Here is a 26,472-nt window from a genome sequence, read left to right on the forward strand (position 1 = left end):
AATTCGTTGGATTCTGGGGTAGTGCCGGCGGATTGGAAAACGGCTAATGTCATGCCGCTGTTTAAAAAAGGAAATAGACAAAAGGTGGGTAACTACAGGCCGGTTAGCTTAACATCTGTAGTTGGGAAAATGCTGGAATCCATCATTAAAGAAAAAATAGCAGGCCATCTGGATAAGAATGGTTCGATTAAGCAGATGCAGCATGGATTCATGAGGGGAAAGTCGTGCTTGACGGACTTGTTGGATTTTTATGAAGATGTGCGGTTGACGGAGGGGAACCGGTGGATGTGGTGTTTTTGGATTTCCAAAAGGCGTTTGATAAGGTGCCTCACAAAAGGTTGCTGAAGAAGATTGGGTCACACGGAGATGGGGGTAGGGTGTTAGTGTGGATTGGGGATTGGCTATCTGACAGGAAGCAGAGAATCGGAATAAATGGGTGCTTTTCTGGTTGGCAGATGGTAACTAGTGGCGTGCCGCAGGGATCGGTACTGGGGCCTCAACTATTTACCATTTATATAGGCGATCTGGAGGAGGGGACTGAGTGTAGGGTAACAAAGTTTGCAGACGACACAAAGATAAGTGGAAAAGTGAATTGTGTGGAGAGCGTAGAAGGTCTGCAGAGAGATTTGGACAGGATGAGTGAGTGGGCGAGGATCTGGCAGATGGAGTTTAACGTTGACAAATGCGAGGTTATTCACTTTGGAGGAAATAATAGCAAATTAGATTATCTAAATGGAAAAAAATTACAACATGCTACTGTGCAAAGGGACCTGGGGGTTCTTGTGCATGAGACGCAAAAACCAAGTCTGCAGGTGCAACAGGTGATCAAGGCGGCAAATGGGATGTTGGCTTATATTGCAAGGGGGATAGAATATAAAAGCAGAGATGTCTTGCTGCATCTGTACAGGGCATTGGTGAGGCCGCAGATGGAATACTGTGTGCAGTATTGGTCCCCTTATTTGCGGAAGGATATATTGGCCTTGGAGGGGGTGCAGGGAAGGTTCACCAGGTTGATACCAGAGATGAGGGGTGTTGATTATGAGGAGAGACTGAGCAGATTGGGTTTGTACTCGTTGGAATTTAGAAGGCTGAGGGGGGATCTTATAGAGACCTATAAGATAATGAAGGGGCTGGATAGGGTAGAGGTGGAGAGATTCTTTCCACTTAGAAAGGAAGCTAGAACTAGAGGGCACAGCCTCAAAATAAAGGGGGGTCAGTTTAGGACAGAGTTGAGGAGGAACTTCTTCTCTCAGAGGGTGGTGAATCTCTGGAATTCTCTGCCCACTGAAGTGGTGGAGGCTACCTCGTTGAATATGTTTAAATCACGGATAGATGGATTCCTGATCGGTAAGGGAATTAGGGGTTATGGGGATCAGGCGGGTAAGTGGAACTGATCCACTTCAGATCAGCCATGATCTTATTGAATGGCGGGGCAGGCTCGAGGGGCTAGATGGCCTACTCCTGCTCCTATTTCTTATGTTCTTATCTTTAACTTCTCTTGTTTGCCAAGATTATACTATGTTTTCTGTGGCGTTTTCGTTCCTAAAAAGAATGTACATTTGTTGCAAAGTTATGCATTAATTCTTTAAATACTAGCCATGGTTTGTCTAGCCATACATTTTAATTTAGTTTACCAATTCCCTTAGCCTATTTAACTTAGAAATCTAAATAAAGCAAACTACATAAGTTCTGATGCAAGGCCACAACCTAAAACTTTAACTCTATGCTCCACAATTGCTGCCAAATCTGCTGAGTGTTTCTAGCATTTTCTGTTTTTAATACATAAGATTCTAGGTTTGGACCTAACGATATCTCATTCAAACCCATTATGAAAATCCATCATATTATAGTCACTCCTTCCTGGAGGTTTCTTTTCTCACACTAGATCCAAAAGTAGCCTGTTCTCTATTAGGCTCCTTGACATGAAGATCTAGAAAATTACTTGAACACTTCCTGAAATGGCATTGTCTAAATATAAAGACCATTAAATTTACACATAATTTAAAATGACATTAAACTTAAAAGAACTGAGATTTCTCTCTCTCTCTCTTTCTGATTCTTGCAGCCTAACCCTGTCTGCGAGGTTCAGTGGCGATTTTGTTTCAGGAAAACTTACAACCCAACCCTACAATAGCTTCCAATGGACTTTTCTCTTTTCAAAGTCCATCTCCATGGCATTGCGAACCACAAGGGCCTTGTATCCATGCAGAAATGCTAATTATCTATCCTTCATTATTTCTTTGAATTAAATAGCTAGTTTAAAGTACAAAACCAGGCATTCTTAAAACCTCCCTGGAACTTGGAGATTGATAGTCTATCCACCATCACAGCTGCTCTGATGATTGCTTACAGGTGTGAAAACTTTCCCCACCTTCCCAACGAAACAATATGGACACCTCGTCAACAATTAGGCTTCCCAGGCTTGATATTAGGCAGAATTCAAAATACGTCCCATGATCCCTTTCATTTCTCCATTTTACTCGAAATTATAGCGACAGTCCCAAATTGTACATACAAATATCATATTTGTAGCAGGTTGCATGCATCTAGTTGTGAATAAATTGTCAATATTCACTAACAGAAACAATACATGATGGCAATTAAGCAACAACTACACAAAAGATCAGATTCAAAATATTATATCCTGGGGTGGATTTCAGCAGCATTCCACTAATAAGGTAAAAAATCAAATTGGCAAAGTAAAGCGGAGTCCCTGACTTCCATTTATTTATTTTTCTGTCCAGTACAATCTTTAAGGTATCCACTGCCACTCAGTTTTTAATGAATACTTTTACTTGTAGTTCAAATGAGAAGATGCAAATCCTGAGAGGATACCTTCAGTGGGCTAGACATTAGATTATTTAGGCCCCCAACACTGCAGAACTTTAAGCCATTATATTGAAAATTCTTACGCTCGTCATGTGTGGTAAGTCTTTTATCTATGTTTTGATCACTGCGAGGTTGTTCGATCCTCTTCTTCCTCTTAGGTTGAGTGCTTAAGCCTCTGGTTTTCTCTTTTCCAATTGTGTAATTCACTGGTCAGAAATCTTTCCATCATCACACTGCATCAAAATAAACTTTAAAATACAATTGCCAATACACTCCTCACCTCAGACTGAGGAAATCAGTGCCTTTAAATGTTGTGAATCCCAACAATTGTGAATTATCACATGCTCTAAGGAATAAATGGCATCGAGATCACTTGCACAAACCATTATCCCCTTTTACAGCATGGATCATGTTCATATGACCAGCCTGTTAAGCCTTTGTCTGTGCTCCACAATCACAATTTTTCCCTTTCATATCCATCTTGGCTCTCCATTGCTAGTGACTGAAAGACAACAGTTCTGTTTATTTTTAACCCTGCCCAGAGATCCCAGAATTACTCCTAATATTGAAATCCATCTCAGTCATAACACCTCGCTCCAATATGTCCACTAATGACTCCTAAATTTATCAGATCCCTTAGGTGGGATTTTCCAGCCGCACTCGCCCTAAGGTCAGAAAATCCTGCCCAAAGTTAACGGACCTTTGCATAGTCCATGTCCCGCCTACTACGATTCCCGTGGCGGGCGGGATGAGAAAATTCCGCTCTTGGTGTCAAAGTACAGAATTCATTACATGTCAAAATGTTTCACAACTGGGGTGAATTCAGGGTCTAATGATTCAAGCAAAAAATGATCTCTAGCAAGTTCGCCTGACTTCATCAATGACACATGGTTGCAAAAATTAATTTATTTCCTGAAAGTTATTAAAATGTTGGCCTAGATTTTCCAACATACATCAGCAGCAGGAATTGTTGCTGCAAGAACAGAAAATGTGATGGACCAGCTAAAGGTCCACTGGCTTCAGGTCAGGACCAGAAAATTCCGGCTAACTTGTTAAGGTCAGTAATAAACCATGTTGCCCTAAAAGGCTGAATGGGAGGCCGGTGAGTAGCTCTGTAATGGTTTGCCCTGTTCCTCAGCAGTAACTATACCAGACCCTCCTTGACTGGCACAACCTTAGCCAAAAGGATCATCTGCTTAGCAACTGCCAGGTTTCCCTAGTAATTCTTAATGACTTCTATGATAAGAAAAATATGAATGATCACCCCCAGTAAGGCTTGAATTCTGATTTACAATCTGCAGGAAATTCTATGGCTTTGGCTTACATGTTATGCTGTCTCTCTGTGTGCCCACCTGGGATACAAAATAAGACAACTCCAATTTTTAAAGCAAAAAGTAAACTGGATATTATATTGTTCAAAATTGTTGTTCATCTATTCCACAGAGAAACTAAGTAACCTGTTACAATTTAGCAATTAAGCGTAGAAGCATTGGGATGTACAATACCTGCGTGTAACACCAACTCTCTGCCACAGGTCCACTAGACATCTCTCCAGGTGGAGGGGGAGTTGGCACCCTTGACATCGCCAGCTTCTCCGCCGTTTTGAACCTAGATGCCAGAGGGAATTTCAGGGCTTCTCCTGCAATAAAACACAATTAAATCACCAACCTCTAAACAGACAATCTGCAGGGGAGAATACAAGTTAAACTTCTGTGGAATTTAATCTCTGAATTTGGCAAATTATTCTATACTCAAAGTTGCAGTAATTAACACGTACAGAACTAGTATTAGTTTGAACTATATTTAGTTCTAATAAACACATGTTTTAAATTTATAATATTTGCCACTCATACAAGTCGTTCTGGAGAGAAACATGTGGGAGTGCAGCAATGAAACATGGATTTTAGATGCAGAATATATTATTTTCTTTGGAACATGGCTCTGTGGTGATCAATGCTTTCCACTATCTTGGGCAAGCAATCAGAAGTGACATATAAACAGGCTTCTAAGCCCAGAGGCACCATTCGCTGAGGCTGATTTTGTCCCTTCTAGACATAGATAATCCATATTTTGTTGTCAAGGTCACAAGACAACAATAGAACAGATGAATCTGTGGCTGGACAGAAGTAGATTCTGGTAGTGTTGGGATTGGCTCGGGAGGAAGTGGGCCTATACAGGTTGCACCTCAACAGGGCCTGGACCAACGTGCTTTCAAGACAGTTTACTACATGGAATCTGGACACCTCTCTTTCTGTCTTTGCCAATCAGTGAACACAGCATAGAATGTACACCTGCATGTTACCCACCATATTGGATGCATTGATACCAATTTTACATCTGTGAAAAGGGTTATTTTTGGCTCTTAAGTCCAGAATTAGCAAGTACAACATAGTTATAAAGTTAGTTCATACATGTAGAGACCCACTCAAACATTGTAACAGAATTAAAATCAGAAAATACTGGGGGAAAAAACCAGCAGGTCTGGCAGCATCTGTGGGGAGAAAAACAGAGTTCTGACTTCACCAGCACAAATCTCATTGGAACATAAATGCAATCTTTACAGATAGACATTGCTATCTTCTGGGAAAGAGAACTAAATGAAGTAGGGAATCTAAAGAAATATACACATAGTTGCATCCTTTCAATCAACCAACTTCTCTCACTGTTATGAAGAATAATTTATTCTGAACTATTCCCAGAGACTGCATTTACAATTACTTAAATGTAGCTTTATTCTATGAATGCATTGGCACTATGGGGGGTTAATTCCCCTAAGAGACAGGTTCCGCTATCTAATTCACAACCAGCTGATTAATGTGGATTTGCTTAGCACTTCATTCCCAAAGAAAACTATTACTTAAAATGACTTAAATGCTCCAGGTAAGCAAAAGGTACCTATACTTTGAAAAAAGTAAACCAATGGTGTTTTTCAGTTTACTTATTTTTGTTCCATTATTAGGGGAACAGCTTGTGTGTTTACTGCTGTCGGGTTTGGGTGGGAACATCACACCAAGATAGGCAGGCAAATGTTTATATTGGTGGGCAGCCCAAACAAATGGGCATAAAGTTAAAATCAGAGCTTGGGCCATTAAGAGATGGTTAGGAGGCATTTCTTCATGCAAGAGTATGGAATTATCTTACCAAAACGTTGTTGAGTGTAGCTCAATTTAAAATGTAAAAACTGAAACCGACTGATTTTTGTTGGGCAAGGTTAAGGGATATGAAGGAAAGGCAGGTAAATGAAATTAATAGAGATGCTCAGCCATAAATAACCTTCTCCTTTTCTTACGTTCCCAACATAATTGTATCATATCACACAACTGAATCCATTAAACATGTCAAAAAACAGATTCGTGCAACTTCACGTTCATGCCAATGATTCTACTTTGTGTCAGAATGCAAGCACGTTAATGGACAGAATCAGTTAATTAGGTTTAGCCTTTGTTCCAACCAGGAAACCCATGAAAAGAATTTCTGCCATCATTTATTGTTGAATCTGAGCCATTTACACTTGGGATTATAATCTGCTGTGCAGGAATTATGATTAAGAGATCAATAAAATTTGAGCAAAGCAAGAGCATCTAAAACAAGGGTGGATTTTATTTATCCTAAACCACTGAAACCAGTCCACCAGCAAAATTCAGTTCACTAACCCTTCATTGTAGGCATAAGAGCTAGAAACCAGCATTTTAAAGTATTCATCACAGGAAGATTCTTCGACAGATGGCCAAACGTTTAGTCAAAGGGGTCATTTTTAAAGTTACGTCTTAAAGAAGGAAAGAGAGGTAGAGAGAGGTTGAGTGTTTTACAGGGGGAATTCCAGCACTCAGGGGCTAGGTAGCTGAAGATATAGCCATCAGTGATGGGGTGATTAAAATCAGGAATGAGAAAATTGCTATGGCATCAAGAATAACAAAAAAGCTTTTTTTTCGGTGTATAATATTCCAGAATTCCATCATATAATACAACCTGACTTGCTCATTAAACCAGCAATAGTAATCCAACAAATCCTTGAGAAATCATGAGTAATTAATTAGGCTTCTTAGTAATCATATTTAATTGTAAATAAATTGTGTTTATTTCGTTGTTGCCTTATTCAAAATCATACCCTCAAATTATTTTCCTTCATGAAGAACTGCTACACCAAGTTCTCTTTCAACAGAGTTGCAGTTCAACCAAAGAGGTTAATGATCTTCTGCTACTGGTTGGTACTCAGACAAAATGGCAGCTCACTACATACAGAAGCAGGTGATTTCGATCAAACAAAGAAAGGCTTCACTTCTTGATCAAGGAGCCTTAAAATAAATTAGATAATCTTAAGAATGAAACCACTGTACAATGAGTCTTACTGACTAATCAGTAAAATAAAATATTTAGCTGAAGTTCCCACAGACGAACAAATATAACTTTCTAAGATAGGCCACTGTACTTGTGACACCATAAAAGGGGATCTATGCCAGAAAATGGGCATTGGATTAGTAAAGCTCCCCAAGTGGAATTCTCGATAGTAATTAGGTATTTACAGTCAGGCTGCATTCATAAATAATTTTCAAGAGAAGTGTTTTAGGCTGAAAAAGGGTTGGGGGAAATCTGCAAAGATTTAGCGCAAGTTTTCAGAGCTGTAAATATCAGAATTTATTAAATAAATTTAAATAATAAATTATATGAGAGATGATTTCAGAATGTGCAAAAGGGTTAAAAGGTTAGAATACTCAAAAGGATATTTGAAAGTAGAGCAAGCTTAAAGGTAGGTTTAATAGAATCAGAGTGCATTGAGGAGGCCATTTATCCCACTGTATCTGTGCTGATTCTTTGAAGAGCTATCCATTGTCAACTGCCTAGATTTCCGATCATCAAGCCAAGAACAATATAAGGGTATACATCACCAAAATACTTGACAGTTCATGCTGAGTTAGTCAAATTAGGAAGTTAGTCAAATTGTGACCCAAAAGTAGTGATGTCAGATGCCATTCAACTGCTACTTGTCATCAAAAGAAAGCCTTAATAGTGGTGGCCTAAGGAAAGATTGACCGCCATTATTGATGATGCATTTAAGTTTGCACAGCTTGCAATTTTTGTTGTAATTCGTATATTGCTACTGGGTGAATTCTAATGATGCAATATTGTGAAGCTTGCAGCTGAATAATCAATAATTTAGATTCTGCTGATTTACTTCAACTACCAACACTTAACCTTGTAATGGTAATGAATGTACATTTCAAAGGTAATTAAGTCTTCATCATTTCTCTATGTATTTGGCAAGCAACAATTTGCAGTTCATTGAGTGATACTGTGAGGCTACTACTGTTGGTTAACCTGGCCAACAAATAATATCTTTCAAACTGGATTTCATAGGGTAATCTGTAACAAGTTAAATTAGTAACAGTATATGTAACAAATAAATAGGAAAAAACATTTTCTATCCTTCACTAAGATAGGTTATGCATTGGGATTTTCTGATTCACTACATCTGGCATTGGTGAACTGTGTGGAATTTAGCATTCTTCAAACCAAGTCTTTTGATGAGATTAAATATTTGCCAGTTTATTCACTCAAATCTGGTTCATTTCCCATCAAGGACAGATCAAGTTGCACTTGACCATTTATGGTGGTCTAGTTTATAGTGTTAATTCCATCAGCTCATGCTAATTGCTAAGCCAACAATGTGCGCTCTGCCTCAGCCATGTCCACCAGGTTGATGATGGTTGTATACCTAAAGACCTGCTGTACAATGTATTGGCCTCTGGGTCACAATCTCCTGAGCGTCCATTCCTCCACTACAAAGACACCTGCAAGCGACATATGTAGATGGTGGCAAATTGACATTGACAACTGAAAGACAGTCATGACCTCTGGCAGCTGACTGTTTTGAAGGACAGTGGAGGAGAGACGAGTGTTTACAAAAAGCTCAGCTGACCAAGAAAAGTGCCCAGAGAAGAGGGGCCAGCACATCCTGCCCTTTCTCAGCCCACTGTGCTCCTCTACAGCAAATGTGGCAGAGGCTGTCATGTTAAAGTGCGGTTCCTAAACCGCAATGCTTAACATGGGGTGAACCACCATGGTGCAAACCATCATCTTATGAAATGAGGCAGAAGACTGCCACAGTATTTAGTAACATAGAAAATGGAATCTGCTGTTAATCTTTGATAAATTCAATAAAACTGGGGCTATATCATATGAAGTCTCATCAATGATTTGTGAAGTAGTTAATTGAATAATTGCCCAAAAGAGACAATCTATTTCAGACTTGTAAATATTCTTTTCCTAGATGATTGTTGTTATACAAGGTGACCATGCCTCTTTATATCTGGTTACCTATGTTATCCTAAAAGAATTAGCTTCATGTTATTCAATAGTGCATCTTTTAATATGCAATTAATTGTATTTGTCATATGCTTTTCAATTGTCATTCAAGAAATTGCCATACATTGGTTAGGGGTTTTCCATAAATTCATGTTGACTGAAGTATATTACTATGGTCTTGAGTTACCTAATTGGTGTCAAACGAATAACTCCCAAGCTGATGTTCTGACCCTTTCTAATAATCAGAACATTAGCAATTTTCCAGTCTTCTGATGTCAAAGTCCAATGTGCTGTGAAAAAAATCCAAAACAGCTCTCCCTTAAAACAGTTTTTAATAGCATATCATTAAGATGGACACTGGATCAGAAGTGAGAATTGATAGCGTGCAATCTCATTTTCTATTCATAGTAATGACTACTAAATGTTGAAAGACAATTGTGAGTGTATGTACCAGCTATTACAGTAAAATCTCAATGAGTTGAATCCCAGGAGATCCACCTACAAATTTGTGATAAGTGGAGCTTCATGATAGCTGAGGATGCCCATTGCCACATGATGATTGCATCTCTATGTAACCTGATATGTCTACAAATGCAATAGATACAAATGTCAAATGAAAACACAGTGACTGGGATTTTCCAGCCATTTCTGCCCCCACCGCTAGGGTGTGAACAACGAGAAAACTCATTGATGGTGGTGGGATCATTCCAATGATGGATCGCTTCCACTACCACAAAACCTGTGACACAGGGTGTGGAAAATTCCACCCAATGTGTAAAGATGCATTTATTCAATTTATTCACACCTTACAATGGTCTGACCTTGAAAAAGGCCAAAGCTTTGCATTGGAAAACATTGGGAGTTAGCGATGTAAAGACTCCATAATCTGTTTCTGCTTCATGGTCTTTAATTGGTCCCACCATCCATCGCTGCAAGTGAACTCCGTGTGGCCCAGCTTCTTTGCCAGGGCAATTCCCCTTTCCTGCAGGATAGGACCAGAGATGGAAACGTTCTCTGCTTGGGTTCCCTTGAAGCATATTACGAAGTCTCACAATACCAGGTTAAAGTCCAACAGGTTTATTTCGTAGCAAAAGCCACTAGCTTTCGGAGCGCTGCTCCTTCGTCAGGTAAAGCACATTAGCAGGGTTTCTTCAACATCGGGATTGGCAGCCGCTCTCTACCTTGCTAAGGAGGATGCCTGCTTGTTGATCTGTTCCAAGATGTTCGTCTTGAGTTGCATAAAGATGGTCAAACACAATGAGGAAATCTTCCACTCTTTTCTGATGTCCACTTTCCGCTTCACATCACAGTATTCCAATAGTATCAACTTCACATTCTCTCCAATCGACAATACTTTCAACTTTCTCTCAGGTTTAGCAATACTGGCAGACTTGGCATGTCCTTTTACAGAGAGATCTCAATTTCAAATGAAGGCTTGTACAGCACTCCATGATTTTGCGTTCTTGTGTTCTAACACAGCGCCAATTGGTGTCTCAGTCATATGATAAGCTTGGACAAGTGAATTACCAGTGCAAAATTTCAGATCATCACAGGCATCAATCTATGGGATTTGCTTTCTGCTATCAGGAACAGTTGACAACATTGATATAAAAGGGAGATGGTGGCATAGTGGTATCGTTGTGGGTAAGTACTCCAGAGACCCAGGGTAATGCTCTGGGAACATGGGTTCGAATCCCGCCACAGCAGATGGTGAAATTTGAATTCAATAAAAAATCTGGAATTAAAAGTCTAATGATGACCAGGAAACCATTGTTATGAAGGGTGGCACGGTAGCACAGTGGTTAGCACTGCTGTTTCACAGCTCCAGGGACCTGGGTTTGATTCCCGGCTCGGGTCACTGTCTGTGTGGAGTTTGCACATTCTCCTAGTGTCTGCGTGGGTTTCCTCTGGGTGCTCCAGTTTCCTCCCACAGTCCAAAGATGTGCAGGTTAGGTTGATTGGCCATGCTAAAAAATGCCCTTAGTGTCCCGAGATGCGTAGGCTAGATGGATGAGTGGGTAAAATATGTAGGGATATGGGGGTAGGGCCTGGGTGGGATTGTGGTTGGTGCAGACTCGATGGGCTGAATGGCCTCTTTCTGTACTGTAGGGATTCTATGATAACTGGAATTTTATCTTAGGATTTGAACCATTACAATTTCACTGTATATTGAGAACTGATTAAGTTGCCAACATTGTTATTTATACTTTCAATATTGACCTTATACAACATAGTCTGCACAATGCATTTTTCCCCTTACAATTGTGAGGTTGCAAAATTGGAAATCCAAAGATTAATTTTCAGTTATAGATATATCTTCAAAGGCTTCAATAAGAAAAATACACATGGAAAAAAATGAATCATTATATCCCAGATCGGACCCATTCACATCCCTTTGAATAGCATACATCTGGACAATATCCAGGTTTGGGCTGACAAGTGCAAGTAACATTCGCGCCACACAAATGCCAGGCAATGACCATCACCAATAAGAGACATTCTAACCACCACCCCTTGACATTCAATGGTGTAACCATCACTGAATCCCCCACTGTCAACATCCTTGGGGTTACCATTGACCAGAAACTGAACTGGACTCACCACATAAACACAGTGGCTACAAGAGCAGGTCAGAGGCTAGGAATACTGCGGCGAGTAACTCACCACCTGACTCCCCAGCGCCTATCCATCATCTACAAGGCACAAGCCAGGAGTGTGATGGAATACTCGCCACTTGCCTGGATGGGTGCAGCTCCAACAATACTCAAGAAGCTTGACATCATACAGAGCAAAGCAGCCCGCTTGATTGGCACCACATCTACTAACATTCAATCCCTCTACCACCGATGCTCAGTAGCAGCAGTGTGTACTATCTGCAAGATGCACTGCAGCAATTCAGCAAAGATCCTGAGACAGCACCTTCCAAATTCACGACTACTTCCATCTAGAAGAACAAGGGCAGCAGCTAAATGGGAACACCACCACCTGCAAGTTCCCCTCCAAGCCACTCACCATCCTGACTTGGAAATATATCGCCATTCCTTCGCAGTTGCTGGGTCAAAATCCTGGAATTCCCTCCCTAACGCAGTGTGGGTCAACCCACAGAACATGGACTGCAGCGATTCAAGAAGGCAGCTCACCATCACCTTCTCAAGGGCAACTAGGGATGGGCAATAAATGCTGGCCAGCCAGTGATGCCCATGTCCCACGAATGAATTAACAAAAAAATACATCAAATATGAACCTTAAGTTTTAAGTTTATTTATTAGTGTCATAAGTAATCTTACATTAACACTGCAATGAAATTACTGTGAAAATCCACTAGTTGCCACACTCTGGCGCCAGTTCGGGTACACTGAGGGAGAACTTAGCATGGCCAGTGCACGTAATCAGTGTGTCTTTCGGACTGTGGGAGGAAACTGGAGCACCTGGAGGAAACCCACGCAGGCACAGGGAGAACGTGCAGACTCCGCACAAACAGTGGGAATCGAACCCAGGTCCCTGGCACTGTGAGGCAGCCTTCCTGATTCTTGCTGTTCATTTGCACAGGGTACAAATTATCCAAGTTTTTTTTTAAAAACTACATGTTTGAGATCAAACAAACAAGTCAAAAATAACATTTTGAACTGCAAGCTCAATAAACATTCTTTTTCAGGGTAATAGCTCACAAATAGATCTTTTTTTAACCTGAAAATTTTATTTTCCTGACCCTCGCCAAATATGCTGAAGTGAGAGTTGTCGTTTGAACTGCTGCAATCAATGGGTGTGTGGAAATACTTGTTGGACATGTACTACACTATTGGGGGACACACAAATTTGAGTCTAAATGCATCGCATTTCTGTCTAAATTTTACACTACTAATTTTTTTTTAATGATCTATATTTAATGGTAAATCCTCCTTTCCATCTAAAGGCACTGAAACACATCCTTTTAATACCAATGCGTCAAGTACATCATTATGACTTTAGCAGCAGCACAGAATCAACTTTTCCATAATACTAAAGTAAGACTGAACAGTACTAATTTACTTGTCTATATTTGATTTATTGTCACATGTATTGGGATACAGTGAAAAGTATTGTTTCTTGCATGCTATACAGATGAAACATACCGTTCATAGAGTACATAAGGGAGAAGGAAAGGATAGGGTGCAGAATATAGTGTTGCAGTTATAGATAGGGTGAAGCGAAAGATCAGCTTAATATATGATAGGTCCATTCAAAAGTCTGATGGCAGTAGGGAAGAAGTTGTCAAATTTTTGTATGTTTTTCCCGACAGAAGATGGTGGAAGAGAGTATGTCCCGGGTCCGTGGGGTCCTTGATTATGCTGACTGCTTTTCCAAGGCAGCAGGAAGTCAATGGATGGGAGGCTGGTTTGCGTGATGGACTGGGCTACATTCATAACCCTTTGTAGTTTCTTGTGGTCTTGGTCAGAGCAGAAGCCCACACCAAGCTACGATACATCCAGAAAGGATGCTTTCTAAGGTGCATCTGTACAAATTGTTGAGAGTCGTAGCAGACTTGCCAAATTTCCTTAGTCTTCTAAGAAAATAGAGGCACTGGCGTACTTTCTTAACTATAGTTTTGGCGTGGAGGGACTAGGACACATTGATGAGCTTTCGTAACTATAGCAACAGCTTGGAGGGACCAGGAAAGATCGTTGGTGATTTGAATACCTGGAAACTTGAAGAGCTCGAACATTTCCACTTCATCTCAGTTGATGTAGCCAGAGACATGTACTCCAGTACGTTTCCTGAAGTCAGTGACAATCTCTTTTGTTTTACGAACATTGAGGGAGAGATTGTCATCACACCATTTCATCAGATTCTCTGTCACTTTCCTGTATTTTGTCTCGTCATTGTTTGAGATCCGACCCACTACTGTCGTGTCATAAAGGCAAACTTGAAAATGGAGTAGAAGCGGAATTTGATCTCACAGTCAACAATGCATCAGGTATTCAATGAGGTCTTTTTTCATGACGTCCTGTGAAGACCATTCATTTTTCAAAGCCCCTTCAGGATTGAAATTGCGCTGCTTGAGGTTGTGTACATTAGTCCAAAAGTGCTTCCGTGACTTCAAGTGGAGGTGATGGGTATTTGTGAAGGTCATGGTGGATGAGAAGGCATCAAATTGTTGTAATTATTTTCCTTAATTTGTGGAGCTTCGGCTTGAGGGTTCCAGTGGTGCATCTCATTGCAGTGCTCAGTTGAACATAAGCCAGTCAAGCATGGCTACTTCTGCTCCATGCTGGTACACAATATTCAGGTACATCGCTAAGTCCATAGTACAAGTTGTTGAGGCTCCCCAAATTGTATTTGTTAGTTTATGAACCAAGTTGACACTTGACTTCGTCTTGATGGCTACCTTTTTCAAGTGGTCATAGAAGGTTTCCATGTGGAAATCACTCGCTCTTTCAACTCCCTTGTTCCGCTCTCAGTCTCCCCCTTTCTTGCGCTCTTTTATCTCCTGGCTCCACTCTCAGTCTCGCTCTTTCAACTCCCAGCTCTGCTCTCAGGTGGTTGAGGCTGCATATGGGATATCTGCCTTTATTAGCCGAGTATTAGATTACAAGAGCAAGGAGGTTATGGATGGAGCTGTATAAAATGTTTGTTAGGAAGAATGTCATTGTACTAGAGAGGGTGCAGCGAAGATTCACCAGGACATTGCCTTGGCTGGAGCGTTTGAGCTATGAAGAGAGGCTGGTCAGGCTCGGGTTGTTTTCCTTAGAGCAGAGAGGCTGAGGGAGGAAATAATTGAGGTGTACAAAATTAGGAGGGAAATAGACACGGTTGAAAGGAAGGAACCCGAGTAGAGGGATTAATAACCAGAGGGCATAGATTTAAGGTGAGTAGGAGAGTAAGAGGGGATTTGAGGGAAAACATTTTCACCCAGAGTGTGGTGGGAATCTGGAACTCACTCCCTGAAAGGATGGTAGAGGCAGAAACCCTCGCAACATTTAAGAAGCATTTAGATTATCACTTGATTAGCCATAACATACAAGGCTATGGCCAAATACTGCAAGATGGGATTAGGATAGATGTTTGATGGCAAGCGCAGACACCATGGCCTCTTTTTGTGCTATAAATATGACTTTTTGTGCTATAAATAGTCCCTTTGAATCAGAGACAGGAGAAATTATCTTGGGGAATAAGGAAATAGCAAAGGCATTGAAGAAATATTTTATATCTGAATTCACAGTAGAACACAAGTTCCATACCAGAAACTGGTTTTGGTGAGACTGCAACCTGAATAGTTTGTGCAGTTTTGGTCTCCACATTGTAAAAACGCGCTTTGGAGGCAAGTTGGTCCCTGGGATGAGGGGTTTTCCCTGTGGAGAGACTGATCAAATCCATCTTAGCTGAAGCACTTTCACTGAAACTGACAAAATTCTGAGGGCAGCTGATGGGGTAGACAGATTGTTTCTACAGACTGGGGAGTTCAAAACATGGAAGCACTGTCTCAGAATAAGGGATCAATCATTTAGGACTAAGATAAGGAGAAATTACTTCACTCACAAAGGTTTATGAATCTTTGGAACTCTTCATCCCAGAGGGTTGTGGATGCTCTATCCTTGACTACACTTAAAGCTGGGATAGGCAGATTTTTGGTGTCTCAGGGATAAGGGAGCTGGTGGGAAAATGGAGTTGAAGCTGAAGATCAGCCATGATTGTATTGAATGGTGGAGCAGACCTAATGGGCCATTGAGTCTATTCCAGCTTCTACTTGTGTTGCGTTCATCTGAGGCAGTGTAGGTAGAAGTGTTCAACTGCTTTTCTTGCCTTGCATAAGTTTTCCATGTCTCACAGCAATAAGGGAAGGTGCTGAGAACACAAGCCTTGTACCGACAGAGCTCTGTACTTTCGGTTTGTTTGCTGTTGGTCCACACAACTTTAACATCTGCGGCATTGGTAATCCAGCTGCTGATTCCAGCATCAAGGGACAAGTCATTCATCGATAATTGTTGATTCCAAGTATGCAAAGCTATCCACGATCGAGAGTGTCAATGTTGATGGAAGATGTAGTCTCTATACCCTGCTCTTTAACCTTGGTCTTCCTGATACTAATTGTGGCCCGTGAAAGCTGATTTGCAAGTTGTTGCAAGTAGGAGATGCCAACGTGGCATCATGAGTAAATAGCAACTCACACACTAGGTGACTACGCACTTTAGTCTTGGCGCGGTCTTGCCAGGTTAAACAGTTTGTTGTTGGCTCTGACATGAAGGAAGATACTCCCATTTAAGTCGCTGAAAGCATACAACATTAACAACATATGGAGAAAAATATTCCAAAGACACAAGAACATAAGTACGTAGGAACTAGTAGCAGGAGTAGGAAATTTAGCCTCTTGAGCCTGCTCCACGATTTAATACGATCATGGCTGATCTCATCTTGGCCTCAACTCTACTTTCCTGCCTGTTCACCATGGCCCTTCAAACCCTCTTTCTTAAATTGACTCAATGTCCCCGCATTCACCACACTCTGGATAGTGAATTCCACAGGCTCACGACCCTTTGAGTAAAGTAATCTCTCCTCATCTCTGTTTTAATTCTGCCATCCCTTATCTTTAAACCATGACCTCTTGTTCTAGGTTGCCCAACAAGAGGAAACATCCTCTTCACGTCTATTTTGTCAATCCCCCTTATCACCTTGTATACCCCAATTAGATCTCCTTTCTTTCTTCTAAACTCCGGGGGGGTGTAGGCCTAAACTGCCCAATCTCTCTTCATAAGACAATTAGAGCCAAGACGCAACCCTGCTTTACCTCACTGCAGATCTTGAAAGCCTCTGATGATGCACAATTGCAACTGCGCATTTTCTCGTGAAAAGAAGAAATTACATCCAGGAGACCAAATGGGCTGCCTATTTTCCACAGGAGGTTAAAGAGTCCGCCTCTGCTGACAAGGTTGAAAGCCTTGGTGAGGTCTATGATGGCAATGTAGAGCAGTTGGCACTGTTCATGGCACTTCTCTTATAACTGATAAAGTGAGAAAATTATGTCCACTGTCAATCTTCCAGCTCTGAAGCAGTACTGAATCTCAGGATAGAAGTGATACCAGGATCAGCAATCTGGTCACAGCAACACGAGCAAAAACATTTCCCATAATACTTAAAGCCACCTTGGTAATTGTTGCAGTCACTACAATCCCCGTTGTTTTTGTACAAGGTGACTATTTTTGCATCAGGCATGTCTAAAGGCAACGATCTTTCCTTTCACCAGAGAAAGCATGAGGCACAAATCTTTCCTTCCAACCACAGACTGGCTGCCATAAGGTCAGTGATAAAAGATACCTGCTAATGCAACCTTGAACATGACCCAGCCTTGAACATGAACCAAACTCTGCTACCACAAAGTAATGTCTGTTAGCAAATAAAGAATGAATGTTAAAAGCTTCTTGCAAAGTTACAAGATGGCCTACAAAGTTCTAAAATTTTCTGACTGTCCAATGAGCTGACTGAATACCTTTATAACACATTAGCACCAGACTGGAGTTGTACAGCAGCTAGCGCAAACACAAACCGCTGAGAGACCATTTCATGGCAACTTTATCACGGTTTGGTTTTATTACACTTGGACAACAGATCAAGATCTGAAATCCGAGCTACGCTGCCACTCTAATATTGGTCTGTATTTAAAATCAATTTCAATCAATAGTCTCAAAGCCACTGGAGAAGACCTGATGTTTTTGCACAAGCTCTGTTTCACAATATCTTCCACTCTTAACGCACAATATCAAAACTGACTAGATTATCAACACAGAGCAAAAGCTGGAAACAAGGAAATCATAACGTAGCTGTTAAACTCAATAAATACCTGGATTTTAAACTGAATGTAGCTGAATGGCTGAGCCCGGACACCCGACATAGAAGCTAATACTTTGTTTCATTCTCATAGATTACTAACACATTTCTCCAACATATACGACAGAAAAAAAAGTGTAACTCTCAAAAGTCTGGGCTCGGTGCCAGCCCACGTTCCAAAGATGAAAGGTCAACATTATAATACAAAATCTTTCTCACATTACAAGCTGGAACTATCCATAACAGTTCACAACACTTGGCAGAGGATTATATTAGCATGTTCCTTTTGTACAATAGCATTGAGTTCACATATAAAATGTTTGATTTGGGACACTGGGCATTTTAACGAAAACAAATGGGTGGTAATCCTAACCAATGCAGGCATTAAAGATAAACTGATCAGAGCACAATAGAATACAAATTAAATCCAAACTCCAATGCAAACAACTGTAAATAAACAGGGTAAGCCAAAAATCAATGTTATATTCTTCTTGGTCTGTTTCCAGTTGATTTTACACATCCTGTTACCAAAACTGCTTGTGCAAATACAAACACAAAGCAGTTTGAATTAGGTTTTAATGGTTGAATTTTGTATGAATTTTATTACCTCAACCATAGTTTGATTTTGGATTTTGTCATTGAATCAACCTCAGTTGTAATAGTAAGGCCAAATGTAGGTCAATTTAGTAACAAAATGGCAATGACCAGTGACTAAGCCAAATGCAGAATTATTCATGCGGAATCACAATTAATTCATAATGCAAGTCAAAGCAAGATTTTGCTGTACGCAACAAGCCTTTTAATATGACACTTATGCTACAGTTAAACCAATATAGTTAATTTCAACAGCTGTGACTCAGTAGCATGTCACTTTCTGAGTCAGAGGGTGTGGGTTCAAACCCTAAAGACTTGAGCACATAAACTAGGCTGACACCCAGTGCAGCATTAAAGTGTAATGCATGCAGCGCTGCACTGTTGAAGGATCGTATGTTAAGCTGAGAATCTGCCTGGCCTCTCAAGTGGACGTAAATGATTCAATGGCATAAGTTTGAAAATGATTTCTGGCAAATCCTATCACTATTCTGTTCATTATCACATTACTGCTTGTGGGACCTTGCTGCATGCAAATTGACTGATGCATTTGCTACATTACATGGTAACTACACAAGAAAAGAAAAAATACTTAACTGGCTGTAAAGTGCTTTGGGACATCTTAAGGTTGGAAAAGGAGCTATATAAATCCTAGTCTTTATTAATTGGGCTTCCAATACAAAGGATGCATTAGATTCACCTGATAATTATTCCATTTGGCTTTCTTCATCTAACCAAACCGAAATGAAAACACAGTATTTGTCTTTTATAATTATTTCTCTCCTCCTATTCCCGAGATCCCGAGTTTCCAGTCAATTTGATTCACTCCACGTGATGTCAATAAACAGCTGAGCGCACAGAACATAGCAACAGTCCAATAACATCTCAGCTGCAGTGAAGATTCTTGCTCCAGAACTAGCTCCTAGCCAAACTGTTCCAGTACAGCTACAATACGGACATCTATTCAATTTTACTCTTAATTATCAGCAAAGGTGTCATCAACAGTGTTGTCAAGCAGCACTCATTCACCAATAATCTGCTCAAATGCATATTTGGGTTCTGCCAGGACAACTCAGCTCTGCTTAGTCACTGGGCATTGTCATTTTGCTACTTGATTGAGTTTCATATTTGGCCCTAATACTGCAATTGAGGTTGATTCAATGACAAAATCTCATTTCAGCATTAATTCAAAAATGGACAAAAGACCTGAATTCCAGAGTTGAGGATTAACCAACTACCTTTAACATACATGTGATTCCTATATGCCAACTCTTAACTCTCCTCTGAAAAAACCTTGCGAGCTATCAGCTCAAGGGCAATAGGGATGGGCAACAAACGCTGGCCTCGCCAGTGACACTCACATCACATGAAATTTTTTTTTCCTTTCCCAAGGAAGGATATAATTGCCATAGGAGTGCAACAGAGATTCACCAGACTAGTCCCACGGGTGGGTGAATTGTCTTATGAATAGAGGCTGGTTAGGCTGGGGCTGTTTTCCTTAGAGCAGAGAAGGCTGAGTGGGAACCTGATTGAGGTGTACAAAATTATGAGGGACATAGATAGGGTAGACCTAAGTAGAGGGGTCAAAAACTTAGGGGGTAAAGATCTAAAGTAAGGGACAGGAGATTTAGAGGGGAATTGAAGCAAATCTTTTTCACCCAGAGATCATGAGAATTTGAAACACTGCCTGAAAGGGTGGTAGAGGCGGGAACCCTCAACATTTAAGAAGCATTCAGATGAGCACTTGAAACACCACAGCATCCAAGGCTACAGACTAAGTGCTGAAAAATGGGATTAGAATAGATAGCTGCTATGTGGCTGGTGAAGATGGGCATAGTTGTGTTGGACATAGCAGCAGGTGTTCCTCAGGTCAATGTCCTAGAGCTAACCAGCTTTGACTGCTTCATCAAAGACCTTCCATTCATCCGCAAGTCATAGTGGGGATATTTGTTAATAGCTGCACAGCATACAGTCCCATTCATTTTGGATACTGAAGCAGTCATAAATGCTTGCGGCAAAACCTGGACAACGGTCAAGCTTGGGCTGATGTGGCAAGTAACATCCGCACCTTAAGTGCCAGGAAATGACCATCACCAACGAGAGAGAGTAACAATCTCCCCTTGGCATGCAATGGCTATACCACTGCTGAATCCCCAACTCTCAACATCCTGGAGGTTACTATTGATCAGAAATTGGACTAGTCAGGTAAGTACTGTGGCTATATAAGCAAGTCAGACGCGGGGAATTCTGCGACAAGTAACTAACTTCCTGATTCCCCAAAGTCTATTCACCTCTGCAATGCACAAGCCAGGAGTATGATGGAATATTCTCCACTTGCCTGGATCATCACTCAAGAAACTCAACACCATACAGCACAAAGCAGCTGACTTGATTAGCATCCCATGCATCACCTTCAGTATTCACTCCCTCCATCACCAATTGCAAGACGTACTGAAGCAGCTCAATAAGGCTCCTTCAACAGCAACTTCCAAACCTGTGGCCCATACCACCTAGAATAAGGACAGCAGATGCATAGGAATACCATCATCTGCAAGTTCCCCTCTAAGTCCTGGCCATCCTGACTAGGAATGACATCATCATTCCTCCACTGTCACTGGGCCAAAACCCTTGAACTCCTTCCCTAACGAGTATACCAACACCATAAGGACCGTAGTAATTTAAGAAGGCAGCACCAAACTAACTTCTCGAGGACAATTAAAGGATGGGTAATAAATGCCCACATCCCATTAACAAACTAAAAAAAGACCTCGCCTCATACCATTTCCAAATCTTTGGCTGAAACGGCAAGGAGCTACTTCCTACCAGTCCTCTGCCAGTTTTGTCTGATGATCAGCCATTTGGAGATAACCAATTCTAGGGAAGACTTGCTCTTTTTGGCTCTTCCTTCCTCTGCTCAGCATCTCCCCAGGTGGCACAGACAAGTTGCGAAACCGCACAGTGAACTGCAAACGAGTGAGGGAGCTAGGTTAAAATTTATAGTTAAAACAGGACTTAAGGAAAAACAAATGGATAAGCTGAACATGAACCAAGAAGCAGCAGCATCAAACCTTCTGCGATAGCGTTTTAATAATGGATGAACTAATCAAGCATCCATATTTCTGAATACATAAACCAAGTGAACAATAAGACTGAACAATCCTCAGGCAATTGCATGCTCTGTTTCAACAATCTCACTGGCCAATACTGATCATATGACAGTTACAATTGTGAGGCATATACTAGAAATCTTATTGGCTAGTGATTATGTGATCATTCTATTTGTCTCCAGCATCATCATTGACTTTCACAGATTATGTCACCAGCCTGACGGTTGTGATTTTGAGTTTGTGGGATCTTGCTGTTTGTAAACAGCCATTCCCCTTGCTGCTTTGGGTGAAGTTTTGAGATGTTTCAAGTAATATGGTAAGAGAACATGTAGATATAACTTTGTCCCCTTTTGAAGGATCTGGAACAATACTTGTAATTACAGGTTATGCAAAGTGGGCAAATCAACAGACACATATGATCATCACATGATCTTTTCTGTGGAAACTAATTTCCATTACGGGGGGGGGGGGGGGGGGGGGAGGGGGGGCACTATGCTTACATTTTCAGAGCAATTATCTCATTATCCATGCTCATTGGTCTCTGCTAATTGCCTTATCATGTGAGTGACACTGCGGAGTAATTTCAGCTGATTTATCTTGCAATGTAATAAAAATTTCATTCAATGATATCTGAGCAAATATAAATTATACAAGGGTCCAATGTTTTCTTCCTCTTCTAAAATTAATAGAGGAATGAGCAACAGAATATCATATATGAAAACATAAAATGCACTAACAATGTTTATTTTTTTAAATTGCCCATGATCACCACTATGGGTAATCCATTATTTTTTATAAATAATGCACCCTCAACTTTTTAGTTTTTTTTCAGTTCTGCCCTAATTCAATTTTAAAAAATGAATTGAAGTGTTCCTATCCATAAGAATTAAAAAATCTTTGTAAGCACAACAATCCCACAAACACCAAAAAGAATACAAGAAGAGTTAATGGTGCAGCACTTACTTGTCAATTAAAAAGTACAATCTATAAAGATCCCTGGAAAGATTTTTCTTTCTATGAACTAACTGAATAACAAGAATGCCAATCAGTTCCTCACTCATGAAGAAAAAATTATTAAGCACATATCCTGGATTACTCGTCACACATGCCACACAGTGTGCTACCTCAAGTGCAGGAACACTGCATTTGTCATGTTCTATTGTTCATTCTGTCATGCACTATGGTAAAGCAATAAATACCCAAACGTTGAGGTGAGCGATGCATTTTCATGTGATGGACTTCATGTTCCAACAAAAGGTGTTGTACAACTAGCATTCCAAAAAGAACACAAATGGATTTAATTGGGAAAACGGAATTGCTTTATATAGTTTCCAGACTTCTCATCCAATACAGATGCATCAGCAAATGACATTTTATGGAAATAACATGCCCCCAAAACCAACCCAGTTCTACGACTGTATATCTTTAGAGCTTCAAATGCTTTTGACAACTAAATAACAATTTATATGAACTGTATCAATTCAACAAGGAATTCTTTGTCTGGGTCAAGATTTTAATCAGAATCTGCATTTATGAGAGGCATACTTAGAAGGAAATGGCAGAATATGATGGTTTTGTCATCCACCACCAAATCGAGCTAGACCCTATAAACAACTATCAGATCATACTCTTGTCAGCTAAAACTGCTCAATATTCCAGGATCATCCTGGAGTGCAGATATAATCCTTGGTCTTTTTCTCTCCATAAAACAAATCCCTCTCCCCTGTCCCTTCCACCCTGACTTCCAAAGGTGTAAGAAACTCATGGACTTCTTTATCATGAAAAGAGAGAACACCTGCTTAAATGTCCCTGCCATATCCCTACTCCCATTTGCACACCAGGCCAAACTTGCTCACAAGCTCCCCCCTCCCGCCCCCACCTGTCCGAGCCCAGAACAAGCACCATTGTCTAGTTTTCCCTCAAATCTTTCCCCTTGCCCCCTGAGCTCATCTTGTCCATGAGACCCACCTCCTGCTTCTTCAACCCAATTCTTACTAAAATACTCACCACCATAGCTCCCTCCTGGCCACCATGTTGGTCAACATTGTTTACATGTTAACAATTTTCCCTTCGGTATTATCCCTTTCTCCTTAAAATTTGCTCTCATAACCCTTCTCCTCAAAGAAACCAATCATTTATACCAATTTCCGTGCAAATTTGACCACGTCTGACAAAAGTAAATTATCCTTCGACACATTTGATCAAACACCTTTACACCACCATCCAGCTTGGTGAGAGTGCTCACACCTGGTTCCATTCTTATCTAATCGTAGCTAGAGTATAATTTGCAATGGCTTCTCTTCACACTCCCACAACATTGCCTCAGCTCCCCAAAAATCTATCCTTGCCCCAGGCCTCCATTTTTTATCTCTACGCGAGCCCTGAGGACATCATCAGAAAGCACAGCATTAGTGCTTACATTTATATGAACAACACCCAGCCATACCAAACCATCACTATACTCAACACCTCCACTATTTCTACAATATCAGACTGTTTATCTAATATTCAGGACTGGATTAGCAGATGTTTCCTCCAATTAAACATGAAGACTGAAGTTATTGTTTTTGAAACCCCGCTTCAAACGTCATTCCCCAACTGCCAGCTTCATCCATCTCCGTGGCAACAATCTGAGATGAAGCCAGCCTCTTTGCAAGCTTGGTATCACGTTTAATCCAGAGCTGACCTTCTGATCTCATATTAACACCCTAAGGCTACCTACATCCACCACTGTAACATCGCTCAACTTCAACCCTGTCCCAGCTCATTTTTTTAAAAAAATTAACGGAATATGGGCATCACTGGCTAGACCAGCTTTTATTGCCCATCCCCAATTGCCCTCAAGAAGGTAGTGGTGAGCTGCCTTCTTCAAACACTGCAACTGATATGGTGTAGGTATGCATACAATGCTATTAGGAAGGGAGCTCCAGGACTTTGACCTAGCAACAGGGAAGAAACAACTCCCAAGTCAGGATGGTTATGGCTTGGTAGGGAAGTTGCAGGTGTAGTGTTCCCATCCATCGGCTGCCTTTGTCCTTCTAGGTGGCAGAGGTTGTGGGTATGGAAGGTGCGACTGAAGGAGCCTTGACGAGTTGTTGCAGTACATTTTGTCGGTGATACACACTGCAGCCTTTGTGCATTGGTGATGGAGGAACTAAATGTTTACGGTGGTGGGTGGGGAGGAAATCAAGTGGCTGCTTTGTCGTGGACAGTGTTGAGCTTCTTGAGCTGTTGGGGCTACACTTATCCAGGTAAGTGGGGAGTATTTCATCACACTTCTGACTTATACCTTGTAGTTGGTAGACAGGCTTTGGGAATCAGTTGGTGAGTTACTCTCTGCAGAACTCCCAGCCTCTGACCTGCTCTTAAAGCAACAGTATTTGTATGGCTGGTCTAGTTCAGTATCTAGTCCATGGTAACTCCCAGGCTATTGATAGTGGGGGATTCAGCATTTGTAATGCCACTGAATGTCAGGGGGAGATGGTTAGATTCTTTCTTGTTGGAGACGACCATTGCCTGGTACTCGAATGGTGTAAATGTTATTTGCCCAAGTCTGAATATCGTCCAGGTGCATATGGACAGGAGTGCCTCATATTTGAGAAGTTGCAAATGGTAATGAATAATGTATAGCAAATATCCCCACTTCTGACCTTATGATGGAGAGAAGGTCACTGATGAAGGTCACTGATGGTTGGGCCTAGGACACTAGTCTGAGGAACTCCTGCAGTGATGTCCTGAGACTGAAATGACTGACCTTCAACAACGACAACCATCTTCCTTTGTGCTAGGTATGACTCCAACCAGTGGAGTTTTTCCTGATTCTCACTGACTTAAATTTTGATAGGATTCCTTGATGTCTCACAGGCTAATGTTGTCTTGATGTCAAGGGCAGTCAATCTCACCTCACCTCTTGAGTTTGGTTATTTTATTCATGGTTTTGACAATACTGGTTCTGGAAACAAAGAATTCCAGCTATAGGGTTAGGTTGGAGAAGCTGGGGATGTTCCCCGTGAAGCAAAGAGGATTCAGTGGAAATTTGATAGAAGCATAGAGGATTGTGAAAGGTTTAGATAAGGTAAACAAAGAAAAGCTGTTCCCGTTAGCTGATGATACAAAAACTAGGGGATGCAGTTTCAAGGTTTTGGGCAAGAGATGAAGGGGTTGTGAGGAAAAACTTTTTTTTACGCAGCAAGTGGTAACAACTTGCTGTCCATGACACAGTGTTAGAATCAGAAATGATTCACAATTTTAAAAGGAAGTACATAGGCACTTGAGGGAAATAATAAACAGAGAGGGCTACAGATATAGAGCAGGGAAAAATGAAACTGGATTGAGCTACAGAGAGCTAGCAGCTACTTGACAGGGAGGAATGGCCTCCCATCTGCGCCATAAACACTCCAGAATTCGAAAATGCTCAGACAAAGATTTGTAAATTCCCAGGTAGTTCTATAGTCTATAATTACATTTTTGCCTTTACATTACTTATTTTACTGAGGTTTAGCAATATCACCATTCCAGTAAGTGGCTTTTGCATTCTCTCGGATCTGAAATATTCCTTTTCCAACACATCCAGGAGGAGTATAGGAAACTTCAAGGATCAAATACAGCTCTGACACTATCTACCAACTCAGCTTTGAAATATGGATTTAATATACAATCCACCAGACTAAGATTCAGACTACAAATCAACAGTCAATTTATTTTAAAGTTGAGCAGACAGATGAACAATATACCAGCTCTATTGATTCCTGCAGGCATATCTCTGGCAGCTTTCTTAAACATTGCAGGAAATAAGAAATTCAAGATTTGGGGAGCCACCGTGCATCCTCACTTTACATCAGTG

General features: G+C 40.8%; 1 protein-coding gene across 7 annotated transcripts in view; it reads right to left on the bottom strand.

Moving 5' to 3' along the window:
- Positions 1–26,472, bottom strand: part of spopla (speckle type BTB/POZ protein like a) — a 183,060-nt gene that overhangs the window by 43,043 nt on the left and 113,545 nt on the right. For 3 of the 7 annotated variants that reach the window (XM_078228022.1, XM_078228023.1, XM_078228024.1), the window contains one exon: positions 4,335–4,468. In XM_078228022.1, the coding sequence (XP_078084148.1) occupies positions 4,335–4,412 (78 nt within the window). In that variant the 5' untranslated portion in view covers positions 4,413–4,468. Of the gene's footprint in view, positions 1–2,912; positions 3,063–4,334; positions 4,469–6,482; positions 6,518–21,301; positions 21,486–26,472 lie in introns of those variants that run through there. The other 4 variants (XM_078228025.1, XM_078228026.1, XM_078228021.1 and 1 more) reach the window with 4 other exon arrangements.

This window comes from Mustelus asterias, chromosome 14 (assembly GCF_964213995.1).
Source record: "Mustelus asterias chromosome 14, sMusAst1.hap1.1, whole genome shotgun sequence".
Classification (NCBI taxonomy): Eukaryota; Metazoa; Chordata; class Chondrichthyes; order Carcharhiniformes; family Triakidae; genus Mustelus; species Mustelus asterias.